The following is a 22,327-nucleotide window of genomic DNA, read 5'->3' on the forward strand; positions in this document are numbered from 1 at the left end:
GGTGTAGCATATAATGGAACCAAAGCTTCAAAGACATATTTACATACACATCACATACACACATACACACCGTTGTTATTTTTTTGAGAAGTGGTCACGGTTGGTCAGATAGTTGGGTTGGGACCATAAATTTGCTAGGTTATCTTTACCATTTCTAACAGCTGACTGCGATAACCAAACTTAATTACAAACATACCAAAAATATCGATACCCTTTCCCCCTTTGCATGGGTTGATATTCTGTATATATTCATTTTACATTGCTGTATACACTCTGCCTGTAAAACAAGCACATTTATATATATATATTTGCGCAAAACAAGCACATTTATATGTCTGCAAAAGAGACGAGATGGGCGAATACATTTGAATGCCACACTCAAACTTGGCCGGCTGAAGAAACAATATCTAGTGCTGCGAGCTCTGCACTTTGGCCTTGAGCGCCTCAATGACTGCGGAGAAGTCGTGGTCGGCGAGGCCCAGCGATTTTGCTACCTTGTACAGCTCGTTTGCAGCTGCAGCTGTAGGAATGGGCTGGGACACCGATTCTGCCAGGGCCAGCGCCAGCCTTAGATCCTGTCAGGCGTTTCTTCTTAGCATCAGATTAAGACGAGGTGCAACATGCAGCTTTCTTTTTCAGTGCTCTGCTTACCTTCTGCTGATGTTTCAGGGGAAAGGCAGTAGGGTATGCAGCTTTAACCATGGAAGGGCCCTTGAGGGAGAACATGGGAGCATTGATAGCACCTTGTGAAATAACCTGTTGGACGACCAGTGCACCCTGGGTTAGATGAAAAACTCTCTTGACATATTGCAGGTTAGAGTATTATACTTGTTTCCGTAAAGCTACCTCGACGACAGTATTCGAGTCTAACCCCACTTTTTCACTCAGGAGTAGCCCTTCTGCAAATGAGACCATCATGCTGCAGTGTTTCACCGCAAGGATCAGTGAAACCTAAGATTTGATAATCTCCATGACCATACATAGGATCTACATAAATGAGGTTCCACTTTACCTCCCCATCACCATATTAACCACGAGCTTCATTGCTGCGCCATTCCCGACATCCCCAAGATAAAATCTTGACTGCTTTCAGAGTACGGAAAATGTAAGCACATTCTCTTATCAACATGCAACTAATTTTCTTATTCAAGTGCCTCTTTCTGATTAGAGATGTTAACCTTGCCCATGACATCAAGTAGGGGTGCCACTCTCTTGTACAAGGATTCATCACCTTGTGCAATCAATGATATCAACAATTTAAGGTGTCAGAAGAGAAAGGAGATTTAACTACTGGATTTTCTCAATGACCAAGCATGAAGAAACAAGTTTACCTGCAGTAAGAAAGATCAGCAGTCCATCTTCTGCTGGCTTTTTTGAGCCTGAAACTGGAGCCTACTGAAAAATCATCAAGTAAGCATTGGACCAAGAGTAGAAGCACTGAAATTACGTCGCTAGTTACACATCCAGACAACAAAATCAACAATTCGATACAACAAGAGTACAAGCAATGACATGGACCAAAAACTACCTCGAGAAAAGATGCCCCAGTACTTGTAATACGTTTGCCGATTAGCTTAGATGTTGCATCATCGACTGTCGACACATCGACATACCTACGGCAGACAAGCAAGACAAATATGATCGAAACATCGACATACCTATGACGGACAAGCAAGAGAAAATATGATGTTTTCAAGGTCTACTTCTGCTCTTCTGCAAATGCTCTGGAATTTCTGACCCTTTTTCTTGAGAGCAATTAGTACCACTTACCCTTTCCCTGCGGCCATCCCTTCTGCGGCTCCATTAGCGCCGCATGCAACCTCAAACTTTGGAATAAATCGTTTATGGACATGATTAGAAATGTCATATGCTGAGACTTCATGAATAAAAGAAATGACAATTGGAATGCTGAAACGAAACTTATACCGCGCTTTCTGGGTCAGCAAGCATTGCAAAGGTGACATCACAAGATGATGCAACTCTGGCGGGTGAAGATTCGAACCTGTAGGGAGCCATCCTCTTGTATGAGAGAATCAATCAAGCGGAGTGTTGCGTACATCTTTTGTTACACGCAATACTGTCTCTTAAATTTGATCAATATCAACAACATGAAACTATCTAATAGACTACAACCATTCAGAACATAATCTTTGGTCTCTTTCAAGTGGGAACAGTTTTTAGCAGAACTATGATACACCACATGCTGTTGCTGGAATGTTTTGTAATATATTTGATTATATGATACATGGATATTTGGGGCAATAATATGATAACTATAAAATGAAAATACATATGATTTATTATGTTTGATTACTGTATAGTTGTAAAATACTCCCTCGGTCCCAAAGTAAGTGTCATTGATTTAGTAAAACTTTGTACTAAATCAGCGACTCTTATTTTGGGACGGAGGGAGTATTTATTAAATATAAATAGCATAACAGAATGGAAATTCTTATGCATGTTTGCATGTTGAGGCGGGCCTTTTCCCATGCATGTTACATGATGAGGTGACATGCTTGCATGTTGAGAGAAATAGATTAGTGGGGGCTAGCTATCTAGATGTACAGTAGAAGATTTTTGAAAAATATAATCTTTTCAAAATAAAGTAGAGCAGAACAAGGTAGTCATCAGAGAAAAAAACGTAGTTGTGTTTACTAGTGAACTTGTGAGAGTTTTATAGTTTTGGAAACCTGGAGACTCACACTTTTGGGCTGGCCTAATGGCGACAAAGAAACATCTCTTTCGCTTTGGGTCTTTCGCGATAAAGGACGGGTCGGAGATTCGTTTTTGGGAAGACATCTGGCTAGGCAATGCTAGTCTCCGAGAACAATACCTAGCCTTATACAATATTGCACGCGATAAGAATAATACTATTTGCTCAAGTGCTCAGCTCATCCCCGCCAAATATTTCGTTGAGGCGGGATTTGATTGGCACCCGACTAATGTTATGGAATAATCTGTTGTCCCGTCTGGATTCGATTAACCTGACACAAGGTCGTGATGTGTTTCGTTGGAACCTTACTACATCGGGGTCTTTCACAGTAGACTCTATGTATCGTGCACTCACGCATCCTGAGGTACAGATGAATAATAACAAAAAAAATTGGAAAGCGAAGGTACCACTTAAAGTTAAAATATTCATGTGGTATCTCCGTAGGGGAGTTGTGCTAACAAAAGACAACCTCGCACGACGCAACTGGTCCGAAAGTAAGAAGTATTGTTTTTGTACTCATGATGAGACAATTAAACACCTCTTTTTCCAATGTAAGTTTGCGCGTTCTACGTGGTCAGCCATCCAAATAGCGTCAAATTTGTATCCGCCCACAAGTGTTGCCAATATTTTTAGTCATTGGTTGGACGGTATTTCAAATAGGTACAAAACGCTAATAAGGGTTGGAGCGTATGCCTTACTATGGTCGCTTTGGCTATGTAGAAATGATGTTGTTTTTAATGACAAAAGTGTTTCTCCTTTGCAGGTTATTTTCCGTTGTACGCACTTGCTTCGTACGTGGTGTACGCTACAACGAGCGGAGTCCCAACCGTTGTTCAAGGCGGTGTGTACGCTGTTGGAGCAGGTGGCTACGGAGGGTTTTTTCTAACATGGGTGGCAGCATAATCTCCGGATTGGTCCACCATCTCTTTCGACATAGGCATAGTGTCGGTCTATGGACTCTACTGATGTCGAATTGTCGGTCTTTTATCTTTTTGTTTATCAGACTACTAGTTTTGGCTGTGTGCATCCTAATTATGCAGAGGCCGGGTGATACTCTTAATGCTTTGTATCCCTTTGATGCTACATTTTAAGATAATAAAAGCGTCCTTTATCGAAAAAAATGAGGTGGTGTGGTTTCGTCCGGAATCCACAAGCTACAGACGGTCCCTCAGGTAAGTTGTTTTGGAAATGGCACACATTTGATAAGTAGAAGATGGTTATAAATCACAATTGAGTTGATGTGGAGCATACTTGGCACCGAGGCTGAGAAGAGGATCACACTTGCTCTTGGTTCTGTTCCAAACTGTAATATCACAACTGCAGATCACCAAACTGTAATATCAGTCAAACTACTAACTACTCCCCCGTCCAGAAATGCTTGTGGGAGAAATGGATAAAATGGATGTATCTAGAACTAAAATACGTCTAGATACATTCATTCCTCCAATAAGTATTTTCGGACGGAGGCAGTACTTAATATGATGAAAAATTTATAAAAATCCAAGATAAGAAGACAAGGCACCGAAGTAAAACCGTATCTCCTAGTAACAACAAAAGGGAAAAGAAGGAAGAGAGACAGAAGTAGAAGTGCAGGGAATCACCCAGCCTTTATGAGGTTTGATGCCATGGGGGCGCCCATGATCCCGAGGCCCAAGAACCCCACCCTTCCCTGGAATCCCACCCCTCCAGCAGCATCTGCGAGGCAAGAAGAATCTGATAAGTACTACCAGTACTACATTGAATCTTTCAATTACATTACATACACAGCTGCGTTTCCCGTTGTATGTTGGAACCGAAGAAGGGAGCCGACACCTGACGAGGAGGATGACGAAGTGGCGGAGCAGGACACGAGGAGGCGGGATCCTCGGCGCAGGGGCAGCGTCACCCTGGGGCTTAGGAGGAAGCTGGCCGCAGCCATGGCTGCAGATAATAAAGCGGGATAAGATTCGAGCTACGCGAGGACGAAGTTGCAGCTGCTGGTGGTCGCGGATTCGCGGTGGCAAATCGTGATCTGGGACAGGGTGCGAGCCCGACGCGACGCGGCTGTGCCAAAATCTTTTGCACCACTTTAACTTTGATAATTTGCCCCCGAGATTGACGGGTGGGTCCATGGCCACTATCCACTGACAGAGCATCTCCGACAGCCGTCTAACGCCAGGCACGCTAAAAAGCGTTTGCAGATCGTCTGTTTTTGTGCGGCACGGAGAAATGGCTTCAGCGTCTGTTGTAAACTTTAGCGCGCATGAGTAGCTCCAGCAGGAGCTGCAAAAATATTACGCGCGCGCTCTCGCACAAACAACATATGCACTTCAAACACAACCAAGAAGATCAAATACAAACAAAATAAATCAATAATAAATAGTTCAATTTCGTTATTACAGCTCAAACAAATAATTTATCTTTCAATACAACAAATAGTTCAACAATACAACATCAAAAGCATAAATCATGATGCTCTTTGTTGGTCATTCCATGTCCATCACTCCTCGATGAGATCCTTCTGAAGATCATCATGCGTTTCGGCACGTCGAATGACATGATATGAGGCAACAAAACGGGCCACCCTGGCAGCCCTCCGCTGCACTCGCACGAGATGTCCCAAGAGCTCATACTGAGAGTAGTCTACATTTTGACCATGCTCATTCTCGATGATCATGTTGTGCATGATCACACAAGCGTACATGATGTATCAAAGCATCTTTTGATCCCAAAATCTAGCCGGTCCTCTCATAATAGCAAATTGGACCTGCAAAATCTCAAAAGCTCTCTCCATATCTTTTCTAGCCGCCGTCTGAGCATTGCGGAAATCAAGATTTTTCTTACCTTCCGGATTTTTCAACGGTTTCACAAATGTTTGCCACTTTGGGTAGATGTCATCCATAAGATAGTAGCCATGGTTGTATGTACAACCATTTGCTACAAACTGCACCGGTGACAGTTCACCATTTGCAATCTTATTCATTAGTGGTGACCGATTAACATGCCAAATCCAAGTCTCTTGATCGGCCACCGCTTCAAGGATTATAGTGGAACCTTTTTTTTGGCCATGGAATTGGCCATGCCATGCCTTAGGACAATTCTTTTAACTCCAATGCATGCAATCTATTGAGCCAAGCATATCTGGGAAGCCGCGAGCTTTGTTCATCTCCAATAGCCGTGCGGCGTCTTCGACATTGGGAGATCTCAAATACTCCTGGCCATACACTTGCACAATTCCGATTGCAAAGAGCTTGGCACACATGATCGCTTGACTCTCACCCATGGCCAAGTGATCATCAACTAGATCAGCGGGGATACCGTATGCTAACATACGCAAAACGGCTGTCACCTTCTGAAAGGTGCTATGCCCGAGCTCTCCGGCGGCATTCCTCCTTTGCTGAAAAAACCGGTCATGGCTCGCTAGTTTCTCTGCAATGCGCCTGAACAACTCGGTGCTCATCCTAAACCGACGCCGGAAGTACGACTCGAGGTTCACGGGAGGATCCGCAAAATAGTGCATGATCAATCTGTTGTGGGCATCGATCCTATCCCTCCAATTTTTTTGCCGACCCATAACCAAACCACCGTGCTTCGGTTTTTTATTGATGTGCATAGCTAGGATCATTACAAGATCCTCCTCCTCTTCAATATCAAATTCTTCTTCGGAAGAATCATATCACGAACTCATCTACAATGTTCAATTTAAACCAGGCTATAAAAACAAAAACTACAAACAACATGCACCAAATTCATGTAAAAAAATGTGAAGTTGAAGCAATGCATACCTTGCAAGCGTGTTGTCGAACACCTTGCGGGCGCTGAGCGGTAGTGGGCGGCCATGCGTTGTTCGTCGGAGGAATGCCGCGTGCGAGGGGCGGCGGTGACTAGAGGGAGACGGAGGAAGCAGCGGTGGCGCGGGGATACACCGGGACAGCGCCGGAACGGTCGCTGGAACAAATGGGGTGGCGCGGGCAGTGGCGGTGCCAGCGGCTGGATGGGGGTAGGTGGAAGTTGTGAGCGGGCGCTCGAGTGTCCAGCGCGCGGGAGCGGGCACAGCAAATAAACGGCGCGCGGTGGCCTTTCGGCCCCCGCGCTGAACTAGTTATGCCGCACGCGCGGTTTCTGCTCCTCCGCTGGAGCGCTCGGAGCGGTAGCGCACGGGCGAAAAAAGCACTAATTTTCCAGCGTGGCGCTTATCACTACAAAAAAATACACTTCCGTGATGATACGTGTTTGCCATAGTAGGTCACGTTTTTTGTCATGCATGTACACCCATGGCGATTTTATGATAGAATCAAGATACTCATACATGTGCTGTCGTAGAAGTATTCCATGACATTACCAAAACTATCATCACGGAAGTGTCCACATCCATGATGATAAATCGTGCGTCATAGAAGTGCTTTCGTCAAGGATGGCCGACACATGACATCCACCATAACGGGTTGCCGTTAAGCTACCGGGTTCCGGTTTGGATCCGATAACCCGTTAATAGCCCCGACCAATGGGGATTTCCACGTGTAAAATTCTCATTCGCCGGAGGATCCACGTGTCGGCTCAGCGTTGGGACAGATGTCATCCACTCATAGTACGGGAGGCGCCTATGATACGTCGGCACGTGGCAAGGCCCACCAGTGGCCCATTCTGGTGAAAAAGGTCGGCCCAGTAAAAATTAGCAGGCCGGTCCATATAAGGCCTACTTGTGTGGGGTCCATTTAAGCCCACGACCCATACAAGAAGTGCCAATTCGGCCCGTTAACGATTTGACACCATTGTAGCCCATCGTCAGTTCGAGCCTGTTAACAGCCCGCTATATATTTGGGCTCAATATCGGCCCGATGTGGTTTCGGCCTGTTAACAGCCCATCCAAGGGATGGGCCAATTTTCAAGATGTACGACTTTCGGCCTTTTAGCAACCCATTTAAGTGGTTGGCCAATTTTCGGCCCGGTGTGTCTTCCAGCCTGTTAGCGGCCCATGAATGAGCTGGGCCACTTGCAGTCGGACCCTGAGTTTTGGCCTTTTAAGGGGCCATGCTCTTCATGGTCCAAAACCAGCCCGATTTCTCTTTCGGCCTGCTAAAGGCCCACAAAACAGTTGGGCCATATACAGTACGACCTGACTTTCGGCCTCTTAGCAGCCCATGCTCTTCATGGTCCAGTACGATCCCGCTTTCTCTTTCGGCCTGCTAAAGGCCCACAGTATAGTTGGGCCATATGTAGGCCGACCTTAGTATCGGCCTGTTAACGACCCGTGAAATCAAATGGGCCCACCTATTGCCCGATTCGATGTCGGCCCGTTAATGACCCGGGAGGTAACAGGGCCGAGCATTAACTGTCCGCTCGATAGAGCTTTCGGCCTGGTTACGGCCCATTAACTTAATGGACCCACTAAAGTTCGAACATGTCTGTAGGCCCAATTAGATAATTTGAGCCCATTATGACGAGCAATTATGCATAGGGAGAATTTTGGCCCCTGAGAGCCCATTAGGGTAGCCCATTAAGGGCAGTGGGCTGCTTCCTTCATATAGGGCCCATGACTGTTCGTGCTAACTATTAATTTCACTACTTTTTTAGCTTCGTAGCGACCAGTTAGCTGGAATGCGAGGCACGCTAAGCAAAGGTACGACATACAAGGAAAAATGTTGCACATCCAGCATATATTACAGGAAATTACATCCACTGGCCAATCAAAGATTGATGCCAGTGCAAATAAATGAACAGAACCTAACGATCTACAACTGCAACCTCAGCGCGGATGACGCCCATAAGCATGTGAGCAAGTTCTTCCTTCTTTGCTACACTATCTATGAAAACATTGATCAGTTGTTGTTGTTGCGCAAGAATGTGCACCTCTGATTTCTCCATGATTTCCATCATTGCTTTAGCCAGTAATTGGTTCACAAACATACATCTTTTCCGTTGCATTCGAGACAAAGGTGAGCAGATTCAGATGGCGATTTTGGCAGGCTTGTATTATTGATAGTGGAGAGTGTCTCAACCACTGCATCATAACATAAATTAGGACGGGAACCGAACAGATTAATCAAGAGTTATTTCCATATTACCTGGCCTAGATTTATTGGAAGGAAACAATGGGGTTGCCTTGCTGCTTTTAGAGTTTGTCTTCTTATCTTCAGCAGCCTGCACCAAATTAACACACTAGCATTGCTATCATTGGCCATGTCAGATAATAGGAAAGCAATATTGACACAACGAACGTTTGGGCAACCAGAGCACACCGGCCTAGACCAAATTAACACAATATGACACATCTATCATCAGCCAGGTAAGGTAATACGAAAGCAACATTGACACAATGAATGAATGGGCAACCAGAGTAGCACTGCAGTTCAGTAATGTGCATGATATGAGATAGTACACTCATGTAGCTCAGTATGCAAAACTACCAAGCAATTTTCCTTACAAAGATCAACATTGTCACCTTTAATTATACATTTTGCTACAACTAAATTTAGATCAGATAAAGGTTGGATTCATGCCGATTAACAAAATACACATTGATGTAAAAATATAGTGATATACAACAGGTACTTACATCAGCATTGGAGCACAGAGAATTCCCGCAAGATACTTTCCTCAAGACGATACGAGTGCAGAAATTCTTCTGTCTGTTAAGCTTATTTTCTAAAAGAGAGATGGGTAAGAAACATGTAGAAAATACGATCAGCATGCTATAAAATTTTATGATGCGAGGATACGCACACGCTTCTTAGAATGGAGTTCACATATTTTTGCTCGATTGGAGCGAACTAGTTCTTTGGCCACTGGAATCTGCTTATTACCAGTAGGAGTTGGGTTTCTTTGTGCTGGAGCAGTATCTATGAAAACTGGAGTTGGTTTACTATCTCTTGGCATTTGGATCTTTTGCAAAGACCTTGTTTGTAACCCTTCATATTCTGACATAGCCGTCTTCCCCTTGCATGCCTTATATAGAAGAATGGTGCTTCAATTATAAAACATGCTACAACAGAGAGATGGAATAGGTACTGAAGAATAGAAAGGCATGACACATTGACATGTATTCCCTCCATCTGGAAATAAATGGATGGGTCTAGGCGTATTTCAGTTATAGATACATCCATTTTTATCCATTTCGGCAACATGTAATCCGGACGGAGGGAGTATGATGTAAGAGCTAGGGATACGACAGGACAACAACATAAAAAACACTAGTTGAATGTAAAACTGTATGCTAGCGGAATACATACAGAAAAACACTAAGGCAACATATGCGTGTATGATTGGGAAACTAAGATGACATTGCAGCAGACCACTAGAACATCACTTCAATGTAAAAAAACATGGTATGGTAGACAGATGAAGTACATACTGATGAATAACAATGCATAAGATATTCACAAGCATGATGTAAAAACTAAGCAGACGACATTGCGATAGAGTAGAATGACAGTTCTTAAATTTGAAAACATGTTATCATGAATGGAATAGGTACTGAAAAACTAGAAGGCATGACATATTTACATGCATGATCAGCAGGCTAAGAACATGGCATTGCAACAGAGTAGATGCACTCCAGGACATTATATGCATGTTGTACCCATATCACGGGCCAAGTTAGAGCAAGGACCTTGTGGGGTGAATAGGATTCATCATCTTTCTGCAAGTCTTCTGAAAAACTGCCTTTACATGTTCCATCATATTGGGTATCATTGACATCAAGTTTGTTGGCCGTTACATTGCTCCGTGAGGTCCTTGTGGATATATCAGTGTGTGCAATTATATCTGACATGCATGGAAGACAACTAGTAGTTAGATTTATGTAACGAGTGCCTGTAGGAGACGATATAAATAGTAGGACTGGGGTTAACTAGCAGCAACAAGTCTAAAAAACTAAAGGGAGAACACATATGTATGCTTCCCTTGTAGGAACTGTTGAGTGGGGACTATAGCTCCCTTTTGGTGTATGCCTCCCTTGTTGGAGCAGCTCCGGTGAGAAGGAAGACGGTGTGGCTGAAGATACAGAAAATGCATAATGTTAAGAACGACACATATCTCTGATCTGAAGAAATATCCTAAGAGATCAATAGTAAGGTACGAGAGTGGTCACACATCTGTTAACTGAAGACTAAATTGGGGTCACACGATGTTATTTTATTTTGGTACTGTTCGATCTATGCCGGATGGCTTGATGGCCTTCTTGTGCCTCCTGACTAACACTGTTCAGAATCTTCCCTGAAGAGCCAGTGACCACCGGCAGAGCAGCCTGCCTTTGCTGTCCGTGGCCACGAGAGCTCCGACCAAAACCCCGCTTCCCGCCCCACCGCAATGCAGTGGTTGCGCCGCCCCCGGCCAATCCACAAAGACTCGCCGTCATCCAGATCCGGTGGCGGTAGTACCTTCAACCCACACAACTCTAAGATAGCCATGTAAGCACTGATTCCACAACGAACTTGCGCCCCCGCACCCTTACGTTAGACACCAGCCAACCGGTAGCCTAGGAGCTCCGCCGCCTCGAGGGGTGCTGCTTCCCATTGGGAATCGATTGGCTCAGAATAAAAATTCGGACAACTGACGCCTAAATAAAGTGATTTGAGATGAGTGTAAGTCCTATCTTGCGGCCCGGTGAAGTAGGCAGCTCCAGCTGCCGAGTCGGTGAGGCCGGCGCGGTTGCGGTGGCTATCGACGGCTGGAAAGCAGATAGGTCACGACGGTCGACGGCTACGGGGAAGCAGCGTCGGGGCCCTGCTAGATGCTTCCGATGTTGGAGCCGCTCCGGCGACGTGCACAACAGCGGGGGTAAATTTGGTGCGGTGCGGGGCGCCATGGAGGAGGGGCTGAGGTTTCGCGGCTGGGGAGAAGGAAGCTTCCGGGGAGAAGGTGATTTGGCGCCCATGAGGTATGAATGGGGAATTGGGAGGGGGAACCATGTCTTACAGACTCATTTGTCTGAAATGTGGGGGGAGTTATAGTTCTACCCCTGCCTTTAGGCTTCTGGGTTTGGGTTTGTGTGCTGAGGGTCAGGGATAGTAGAGTAACTTTGCTTCTCCCAGATAGTGGGTGCGAGTGATTTCGGGCAAGGAGGGCGTGTTTTGAAATAGTGTGCGCGAGCGATTTCGGGCGAGGAGGGCATGTTTTGAAATAGTGGGCGCGAGCGATTTCGGGCGAGAAGAGGGTGTTTTGCCGCCCATGGTTTATGAATGATTCAACACATGTCATGGCCGAGGAGAAGGCGCGTTTGGATGAAGTTACGAACCTACCGGGCCAATTGATGCGTGTCCCACGTAGGTCGGTAATTTCGCGTCTCCCATTTATCTGCTCAGTCGAATTCCACCGAGCAGAGGATGTTTAGCGGCTTGTTCAAATTTTGGGAGAACGAGCATCCCGAGCATCCATGTCTACCTTACCAAGTCGATTCCAATCAAATTTTGAAATATTAGCTTGCGACTTCTTTTTTAGTTGGAGAGATGATGCTCGGGACTAATCTGTTTTTACATGCTTGTTGCTAACGATTTACTATATGACAAATAGTTGACCCACTCAAAAAACAGGAATCAGCCCCAAATGAAATAGCTCGATTCAATGAAATAGCTCATTCACCATGTCAAAATAGTGAACTAAATCCAAAATTGAACACCTCAATCGAGTAGCATGTTGTACAGTATGATAGTACTCCATGAACATGTTGAAAGTCAAATTAATGAACTTGTTTGATACGCATATCTCCGTTCATGTGTGGATTGCACAGAACATGTTCTCCAATTTAAATATTTGAATGCAAGTTTATATCGAAACATGGTTTATATCAGTCTTTGATGCATAAAAGCGACCTCCCCCTCTCCCGGACTCCTGCTCTCTCTCTCTCTATCTCTCTCTCTCTCTCTCTCTAGCCGACAATCTTCAATCTATCGCACACATCCAAACACAACCCTTGTTGGTCCCTCCCCCTCTCTCTCTCTTTATCTCTCTCTTTATCTCTCTCTCTCTCCCTCTCTCTCTCTCTCTGTGTGTGTGTGTGTGTGGGGTCTTTCTAGTTCGCATGCACACTCCATGTATATGTCTCGCTCGCACACTATGTATTATCCTCTAGTCCAAGCTAAATATCTTGGGTGCCTCATCGCACACACACAAATTACCTGGCTCGTTCCCCGTAACTCTCTCACACACCACTCTGCCGTCTCGGAGCTCTTCCCTCTCTCTCTCTCTCAAACTCTCCATCTCCCTGGGTCACACATACACATGCATATCTCACTCGCACTCGATAGACCCATCTAAAACTCTCTCTCTCCCTTGTTCTCTCTCCATCTCACATGCACACACACACAATCTCACGCCTAGCCAAGTATGATGGTCTCTCACTCAATTGTAGGCACACACAGTCCCCCCTATATGTATATGACTAGCTAATTCTTAGTCTCCATCACAAACATGTGCATGGTCTATCTCAATTTCTCCCGGGGCATCTTTCTATTGCACCCCTCGTCCCTCGATCTCCCACCCATATAGTCCCCTCACGTTCTCGAGGCATCACTCTATCACAAACACCCTCTCTCCCTCCCCATGCGTCCATCTCTTCCATGTGTCCCTCTCGACCTTTGTCCCTTGTTGGCCAGACCTCTACTGGACATGTGCTATAGGGGTGTGTCTCTCCATTGCAAACAATCACGTATTAGCTATCTTCGTGTATCTCCTCACCTCGCTTTTATATCTTGGAGATGCATGCATGATATGTTTGCATAAGAAACGAACACACACACACACTCTCTATAATTTATCGTTTGTTGTCCCTTTCTCTTTCACACATACTCTCTTTTTGTACACTCACTCATTCTCCTTCACACGCACTTGATCTCTCTCGACTTAGGCACTCTCTTCGGTCCATATCATATAGATTTATTGAAAAGTCAAACATCACAAAGTTTGACCATGTACGTGGAGAAAAACATTTACATCTAGAATGACAAACATATATCATTAGGTTCATCATGAGATGTAGTTTCATATTATGTATCTTTGGTATTGTAGATATAAATAATATTTGCGTAAACCTTGGCAAAGTTTCCAAAGTTCGACTTCTACAAAATGTATATGCACTACATTACCGAGCGGATGGAATATCTCTTTCCCCCTCTTAGCTATCTGACGCACCACTCAGCCGTATCGGGGCTCCTCTATCTCTCTAAAACTTTATATATCCCTGGTTCACACATACATATATCTCGCTCGCGCTACATAGACCCATCTAACACTCTCCGCCCTTGTTCTCTCTCTATGTGACACGCACCCCCTGAAGGAAATATGCCCTAGATGCAATAATAAAGTTATTATTTATTTCCTTATTTCATGATAAATGTTTATTATTCATGCTAGAATTGTATTAACCGGAAACATAATACATGTGTGAATACATAGACAAACATAGTGTCACTAGTATGCCTCTACTTGACTAGCTCATTAATCAAAGATGGTTAAGTTTCCTAACCATAGACATGAGTTGTCATTTGATTAATGGGATCACATCATTAGGAGAATGATGTGATTGACTTGACCCATTCTGTTAGCTTAGCACTTGATCGTTTAGTATGTTGCTATTGCTTTCTTCATAACTTATACATGTTCCTATGACTATGAGATTATGCAACTCCCGTTTACCGGAGGAACACTTTTTGTGCTACCGAACGTCACAACATAACTGGGTGATTATAAAGGAGCTCTACAGGTGTCTCCAAAGGTACATGTTGGGTTGGCGTATTTCGAGATTAGGATTTGTCACTCCGATTGTCGGAGAGGTATCTCTGTTGGGGAACGTAGCAGAAATTCAAAATTTTCCTACGTGTCACCAAGATCTATCTATGGAGAAACCAGCAATGAGGGGAAGGAGAGTGCATCTAAATACCCTTGTAGATCTCTAAGCGGAAGCGTTCATGAGAACGGGGTTGAAGGAGTCGTACTCGTCGTGATCCAAATCACCGGAGATCCTAGTGCCGAACGGACGGCACCTCCGCGTTCAACACACGTACAGCCCGGTGACGTCTCCCACGCCTTGATCCAGCAAGGAGAGAGGGAGAGGTTGAGGAAGACTCCATCCAGCAGCAGCACAACGGCGTGGTGGTGGTGGAGGAGCGTGGCTAGAAGAGGAGGAAGAAGAGATGCAGGGCTGCACCAACGAGAGATCGAATCGCGTGTTATGGGCAGCCCTATGCCTCACTATTTATAGGGGAGAGGGAGGAGGGTGCGCCCCCCTCTAGGGTTCCCACCCCTAGGGGGGCGGAAGCCCTAGATGGCAAAGGGGGTGGCGGCCAAGAGGGGAGAGGAGAGGGAGGCGCACCAATATGGGCCCTAAGGCCCATATCCCCTTAGGGTTTGCCCCCTTTCCACCTCTTAGGCGCCATGGGCCCTTGTGGGAGGCGCACCAGCCCACTAAGGGGCTGGTCCCTCACCACTCTTGGCCCATGAAAGCCTCCGGGGTTGGTGGCCCCACTTGGTGGACCCCCGGGACCCTCCCGGTGGTCCCGGTACGTTACCGATAAACCCCGAAACTCTTCCGGTGACCAAAACATGACTTCCCATATATAAATCTTTACCTCCGGACCATTCCGGAACTCCTCGTGACGTCCGGGATCTCATCCGGGACTCTGAACAACATTCGGTAACCACATACAAGCTTCCTTTATAACCCTAGCGTCACCGAACCTTAAGTGTGTAGACCCTACGGGTTCGGGAACCATGCAGACATGACCGAGACGTTCTCCGGTCAATAACCAACAGCGGGATCTGGATACCCATGTTGGCTCCCACATGTTCCACGATGATCTCATCGGATCAACCACGATGTCAAGGACTCAATCGATCCCATATACAATTCCCTTTGTCTAGCGGTATTTTACTTGCCCGAGATTCGATCGTCGGTATACCGATACCTTGTTCAATCTCGTTACCAGCAAGTCTCTTTACTCGTTCCGTAATACATCATCCCGTGATCAACCCCTTGGTCACATTGTGCACATTATGATGATGTCCTACCGAGTGGGCCCAGAGATACCTCTCCATTTACACGGAGTGACAAATCCCAGTCTCGATTCGTGCCAACCCAACAGACACTTTCGGAGATACCTGTAATGCACCTTTATAGCCACCCAGTTACGTTGTGACGTTTGGTACACCCAAAGCATCCCTACGGTATCCGGGAGTTGCACAATCTCATGGTCTAAGGAAAAGATACTTGACATTAGAAAAGCTTTAGCATACGAACTACACGATCTTTGTGCTAGGCTTAGGATTGGGTCTTGTCCATCACATCATTCTCCTAATGATGTGATCCCGTTATCAACGACATCCAATGTCCATAGCCAGGAAACCATGACTATCTGTTGATCACAACGAGCTAGTCAACTAGAGGCTCACTAGGGACATATTGTGGTCTATGTATTCACACGTGTATTACGATTTCCGGATAATACAGTTATAGCATGAATAAAAGACTATTATCATGAACAAAGAAATATAATAATAACACTTTTATTATTGCCTCTAGGACATATTTCCAACAATCTCTGGGCCCTCTCGGTAATGCACATCACTATAAGCCTTGCAAGCAATGTAGCTAATGAGTTAGTTGCGGGATGATGCATTACATAACGAGTAAAGAGACTTGCCGGTAACGAGATTGAACTAGGTATTGAGATACCGACGATCGAATCTCGGGCAAGTAACATACCGATGACAAAGGGAACAACACATGTTGTTATGCGGTTTGACCGATAAAGATCTTCGTAGAATATGTAGGAGCCAATATGAGCATCCAGGTTCCGCTATTGGTTATTTACCGGAAACATGTCTCGGTCATGTCTACATAGTTCTCGAACCCGTAGGATCCGCACGCTTAAGGTTTCGATGATAGTTTTATTATGAGTTTATGAGTTTTGATGTACCGAAGGAGTTCGGAGTCCCGGATGAGATCGGGGACATGACGAGGAGTCTCGAAATGGTCGAGACGTAAAGATAGATATATTGGACGACTATATTCGGACATCGGAAAGGTTCCGAGTGATTCGGGTATTTTTCGGAGTACCGGGGAGTTACGGGAATACGGGGAAGAGTATTGGGCCTTAATGGGCCTTAGTGGGAAGGAGCCAGGAGGTGGCGCGCGCCCCTCCCAAGCCCAGTCCGAATTGGACAAGGGGTTTGAGGCACGGCCCCCCTCTCCCTTCCTTCTCCACTTCCCTCCTTTCCCCCCTTCTCCTAGTTGGACTAGGAAAGAAGGAGTCCTACTCCCGGTGGGAGTAGGACACCCCTTGGCGCGCCCTCCTCCTAGGGCCGGCCTCCTCCTCCCTTGCTCCTTTATATACGGGGGCAGGAGGGCACCCCATAACACACAAGTTGATCTTCGTGATCGTTCCTTAGCCGTGTGCGGTGCCCCCCTCCACCATATTCCACCTCGGTCATATCGTAGCGGTGCTTAGGCGAAGCCCTGCGTTGGTAGAACATCATCGTCGTCACCACGCCGTCATGCTGACGGAACTCATCCCCGACACCCTGCTGGATTGGAGTCCGGGGATCGTCATCGAGCTGAACATGTGCTGAACTCGGAGGTGCCGTACGTTCGGTGCTTGGATCGGTACTCGGAGGTGCCGACTATCTGGTACTGTATGCAGAGAAAATATAAAGTACTCTACCACTATTCCACCTCTAGTACTAGTATCAAAAATGATATATACGCTAGAGCTTCAGCGCTTGCTTGCTAAGGGCTGCCCACTTGATTCTCACACTATCACCCTCTCTCCAGATCTAGAAAAGACAGCCTCTCTCTCCCTCCTCACAGGTGGTCACAGATCCGCCAAGGAAGAAAACGACATGCATCGTTGACGCACTCGTCGTCGGCGAGCGAGGTCACGCACCGACGATAAGGCCATCCTCTTAGACCTAGCGCCCGCGTGGGATTGCCTCAGTCTCCAAGCTCGCTGCTGTAGCGTGTGTGGAGGACAACGACCATAAGAGAAGCCACTTCCTGCCGACCCTCAGGTATGCTACCTCTTTTCAAACCATACCCTTGTTCTATTGCCCCATCTGCCACGTCACTACATGTGGATCTTTCTCCACTCCACCTTCTTCCCAATTTGCTATCCTCTGCTCTGCTGGTCACGCAGGCGAAAAACTTAATTTGCACTATTAAAGGAAACCCTACTTCATGCGGACAAATCCATGTCTGGGTTGAATAAGGAAAGGAAGGGAGAAAGCACTATCGAAGAGACTAGGCATTGAATCCGCATCTAGGTTGAAAAGGGGAAAATCAGTAGCTAAGGAACGAGTCTTGTGTCTCTTGGTTGAAAAAGGTGAAAAGGGTAGAAAGGCATGATAATGCAATAGAGAATGACCAAGTCGATCGGTTTGTTGTCCTCACATAGGAAAAAGGTGGCTAAAGAGAACAAAAATGGGACATAATCCACATATGCTGCCTGGATATTTGTTGCTCTGGGCACCACTCTATGCGCCCGTGGAGTTACATCGTACTGGTGCACCCACTATCCGCATGGGCCTCCCATGCTCTTATTGCCACTTTTTTGCTATTAGTATAACGCCAACGGTAAAGTCAAGCAATGCTACTACTAAAGTGATGCCACATTTAACTAATGCCTCACTCGGTCTAATGCCACCGATAAATTTAAGCAATGCCATTTAATGTCGCTGGATTATTTTAGGGTTAGCTGTTGATTGTGGATGTATTAAAGATTTTTCAGCTAAGGCATTCTAATGCTACTGCACAACCAGTATACCAATGATGAAACTTGTTACTACCTTCAGATTTTTACACTATTAATGCTTATAGATTACATACCTCACTTTAATGAGATAAGTCGATTTTTTTGTACAGTGTCACCAAAATGCCAAGGCACTGATGTCATTTTATTTTGGTTAAACTGCACAAAAAATTACGAACAGAAGTGGAAAGGTCAAGAGTGGGCACCTCCTCCTCCGGCTGTTCTCTTGATCCGTTCGATCAAGTTTTTATGTTTGATCGATTATCAAGAGTGGGATATCAATTTTTCAAGTCCCCTCGAGTTCGAAATGATATTTACCTTGAAGGTACATGGTTTGCATTTTTTATATACTACCATTAGTTAATAATGCTAGTTACCTTCACACTTTTGTATTCAGTTTAATGTTGTTGCACAACTAGTATACCAATGCCAAAACTTGTTACCTTTACATTTTGTGTTGTTAATGCTTATAGAAATCTTCTGGTGCTAGCTTATGGAAATATGTTCAGTAAAACCATTGTATTGCACCCCATAATAAAAAAACTACCCTACTGTTGCACTAGCCACTGGATTAGTGTATATTTGTACTATTCGAATGGTGTTGCATTAGCGTATGGACATATATAAAGTGTGGCAAGCTTTCCCAGATATGTGCTCAAGAAAAATACTACCTGTTTTTCTAAATACTAGACGTTTGGGTACTTTAAATTGAGCTGCAAAAACGTCTTATATTAAGGAACATAGGGTGTAGAGTTCACTCAAATTATCCCGGTAAAGCTAGTCACACCTTTGTTAAAATTAATGTTCATTATGTTATCGGAGGAGGTCTGTATGTTTGTGTCTAATGCATGCCGATTACATACCTGACATCATGATGTAATGTTAAGTCATTTGTTTTTATACAGTGTCACTGAATGTCAAGGAGGTGATGGCATTTTATTTTATTTGAACTGCACAAAATATGCTTAAAAGAAGAGGAAAGGTCAGGAATGGTTCAATTTTTAAGAAAAATATGCATGCCTTCCTGACATCAGCGTTGTTGCCTTATTTATTCCTTCAAACAGGTGGTTAGAAACAGTCTTGCTACCTTTTCCCATTAAGAAATTGGAATGCTTATATTTGTGAGTCTATGCTTCAACTAGTGCCACTTTTATAGTAATCACACTTTCAATATCTATGCAAACAAGGATGCTCGATTTTAGTGGAACTGCACAAAAAGTCCAAATGGTTCAACATTAGGAGCATGTTTTCTTCAAAACCTTTATATCCAATTGGTGGCACTATGAGCTGTTCATTATAAAGGTACATGGTTTGCTACTCTTTTTGTACAATCATTAGATAGTAATATTAGTGGTTTGCATGTGAATTTATTGGCAGGGTGGACTTACATTGGAGGTGCAGGACATGATTCAATGATTGGACGCTCAATTTTGGTTCTATCGATTTCACCTCTTCCATCATTGCGAACATGGATATCTTTGGTCTGATGAAGAATAGGCGCTATATTTCTGCTCTGTACCAGCAAATCAATTCAGTATGAAATTGTCCAGGGCAAAACATGACAGTATCAAATTGTCCAGTGCAAAACATGACAGACGCTAAGCGGAAGAGGCGTGTTTAAACCGAACATACAAGGTGGGATATATGTTTACTAGCTTGTTGATATTTGTGCAGACAGATGTCTGCCCGTTGCTATTTGGCAAACAAACAAAGTGACAGTAATTTTGGTGGAACTGCACAAAAGAATAGTATAGTCACTGCATGCAGTGCCATTTGAAAATAGACACAGAAAGATTGGATAGTCACTTCATGGACTGCACAAAAGTAGTAGTGTACTATTTATTGGCCAGCACTAGGTGCTTCGTTGCTTTGGTCTGATTATAAAATGGGCATCATTTTGCCTAAGTTAAGGTTTGTATTCCGAAAATAGTCTCGATGTGTGATCGAGAGAAGACCAAATCATATCACAGTGGATGTTCCTCCATCATGTGTGGTTCATTCCCATGGTTCCAGATGTTGGTGAAACAACTTACGTTTACAAGAGGAATTGTAGATTTCACAAAGAAATTTGTCTTTCACTCTGTACTGAATGTTGGCCCAGAGAAGCATCCATGTTAGTAGGAAGAACATATGTGTTTTATAGATCTTTGCTTTTGGAGCTACATATTTGTATATGATCTGTGAATCATTGATATGCATTAACATGTTACTAGTTGGTTGTGAATTTGGGCTACTAATGTGAACATATTACAGTGCTAGGCCTGTGAGTCTCGTGTGAACATTTCGAACAGATCGGCTCTTACTACAGTGCACAACATGATCCTGATTTCCGTGTTCTCGGTGTTTACATGTTACTAGCAGTTCCTTATTTCTGTTCGCTCAGTGTTTACAAGTTACTTTTCAATCACTAGCTAGCCTACTAATACACTCCTTGCAGTTTTAGTTGCAACGCAAGATCCAAAGGTGGCAGTTTTTTCAATAAAAATGCCCACCTTTGAAGAAACTAACAAGCTGTTCTGAAGAAAATGCCATGCGAATCTGAAGAAACTGCCAGCAAAAACGTTCGCAAATGCCTTATCTCCCAGCGAACGTTCATCAGCTAATGCGATCCTACACGTACACTATCTGACCTACTCAATCCTACACGAACACTATCAGACCTACTCGATCCTACATGTACACTATCCGACCTACTCGATCCTACATGAATAAATAGCGGATCACGCACTTACCACCTCCTTTCTGGTTTGCAGGGCTCAATTCAAAAATCTCATCAACCAAGTGATAACCCACAAGTATAGGGGATCGCAATAGTTTTCGAGGGTAGAGTATTCAACCCAAATTTATTGATTCGACACAAGGGGAGCCAAAGAATATTCTCAAGTATTAGCAGCTGAGTTGTCAATTCAACCACACCTGAAAGACTTAATATCTGCAACAAAGTATTTAGTAGAAAAGTAGTATGGAGGTAACGGTAACGGTTGCAAAAGTAACAGTAGCAGTTTTATAGTAATCGTAATAGTGGCAACAGAAAAGTAACTAAGCAAAGATAAATATGTGAAAAGCTCATTCGCAATGGAACAATGATGGATAATTATTTCAGATGCAATTCATCATGCAACAACTATAACATAGGGTGACACATAACTAGCTCCAGTTCATCAATGTAATGTAGGCATGTATTCCGAATATAGTCATACATGCTTATGGAAAAGAACTTGCATGACATCTTTTGTCCTACCCTCCCGTGTCAGCGGGGTCCTAATGGAAACTAAGGGATATTAAGGCCTCCTTTTAATAGAGTACGGGACCAAAGCATTAGCACATAGTGAATACATGAACTCCTCAAACTACGGTCATCACCGGGAGTGGTCTCGATTATTGTCACTTCGGAGGGCCGGATCATAACACATAGTAGGTGACTATTGACTTGCAAGATAGGATCAAGAACTCACATATATTCATGAAAACATAATGGGTTCAGATCTGAAATCATGGCACTCGGGCCCTAGTGACAAGCATTAAGCATGGCAAAGTCATAGCAACATCAATCTTAGAACATAATGGATACTAGGGATCAAACTAACTCGATTACATGGTAAATCTCATCCAACCCATTACCGTCCAGCAAGCCTACGATGGGATTACTCATGCACGGAGGTGAGCATCACGAAATTGGTGATGGAGGATGGTTGATGATCACGATGGCAATGGATTTCTCTCTCTGGAGCCCCGAACGGACTCCAGATCAACCCTCCTAAGGAAGATTAGGGCTTGGCGGTGGATCCATATCGTAAAACGCGATGAATCCTTCTCTCTGATTTTTTTCTCCTCGAAAGTGAATATATGGAGTTGGAGTTGAGGTCGGTGGAGGTCCAGGGGGCCCACGAGGCAGGGG

At 44.5% G+C, this 22,327-nt stretch overlaps 1 protein-coding gene across 1 annotated transcript; it reads right to left on the reverse strand.

Annotated features, from left to right (window-relative positions):
• Positions 1–180: 180 nt before the first annotated feature.
• LOC119276133 (glyoxylate/succinic semialdehyde reductase 2, chloroplastic-like) lies at positions 181–4,737 on the reverse strand. Its single transcript, XM_037557126.1, has 12 exons — positions 4,526–4,737; positions 4,315–4,408; positions 3,965–4,030; positions 1,927–2,002; positions 1,771–1,826; positions 1,529–1,613; positions 1,332–1,392; positions 1,179–1,231; positions 1,013–1,083; positions 847–919; positions 652–756; positions 181–575 (listed from the first exon to the last, which is right to left on the reverse strand). Exons 1-12 carry the CDS (start codon positions 4,629–4,631, stop codon positions 408–410), a joined length of 1,014 nt encoding a protein of 337 aa, XP_037413023.1. The 5' UTR covers positions 4,632–4,737; the 3' UTR covers positions 181–407.
• Between the last annotated feature and the right edge of the window lie 17,590 nt (positions 4,738–22,327).

This window comes from Triticum dicoccoides, chromosome 3B (genome assembly GCF_002162155.2).
Source record: "Triticum dicoccoides isolate Atlit2015 ecotype Zavitan chromosome 3B, WEW_v2.0, whole genome shotgun sequence".
Lineage (NCBI taxonomy): Eukaryota > Viridiplantae > Streptophyta > Magnoliopsida > Poales > Poaceae > Triticum > Triticum dicoccoides.

Excerpts from the sequence above, each read along its gene's own strand:
- LOC119276133 (XM_037557126.1), bottom strand. The coding sequence starts at position 4,631 with ATGGCTGCGGCCAGCTTCCTCCTAAGCCCCAGGGTGACGCTGCCCCTG. Across the intron at positions 4,031-4,314 it reads TCAAACCTCATAAAGGCTGG|TTGTGATATTACAGTTTGGA; the intron begins GTGATTCCCTGC and ends GGTGATCTGCAG. Across the intron at positions 576-651 it reads CCCTGAAACATCAGCAGAAG|GATCTAAGGCTGGCGCTGGC; the intron begins GTAAGCAGAGCA and ends AACGCCTGACAG.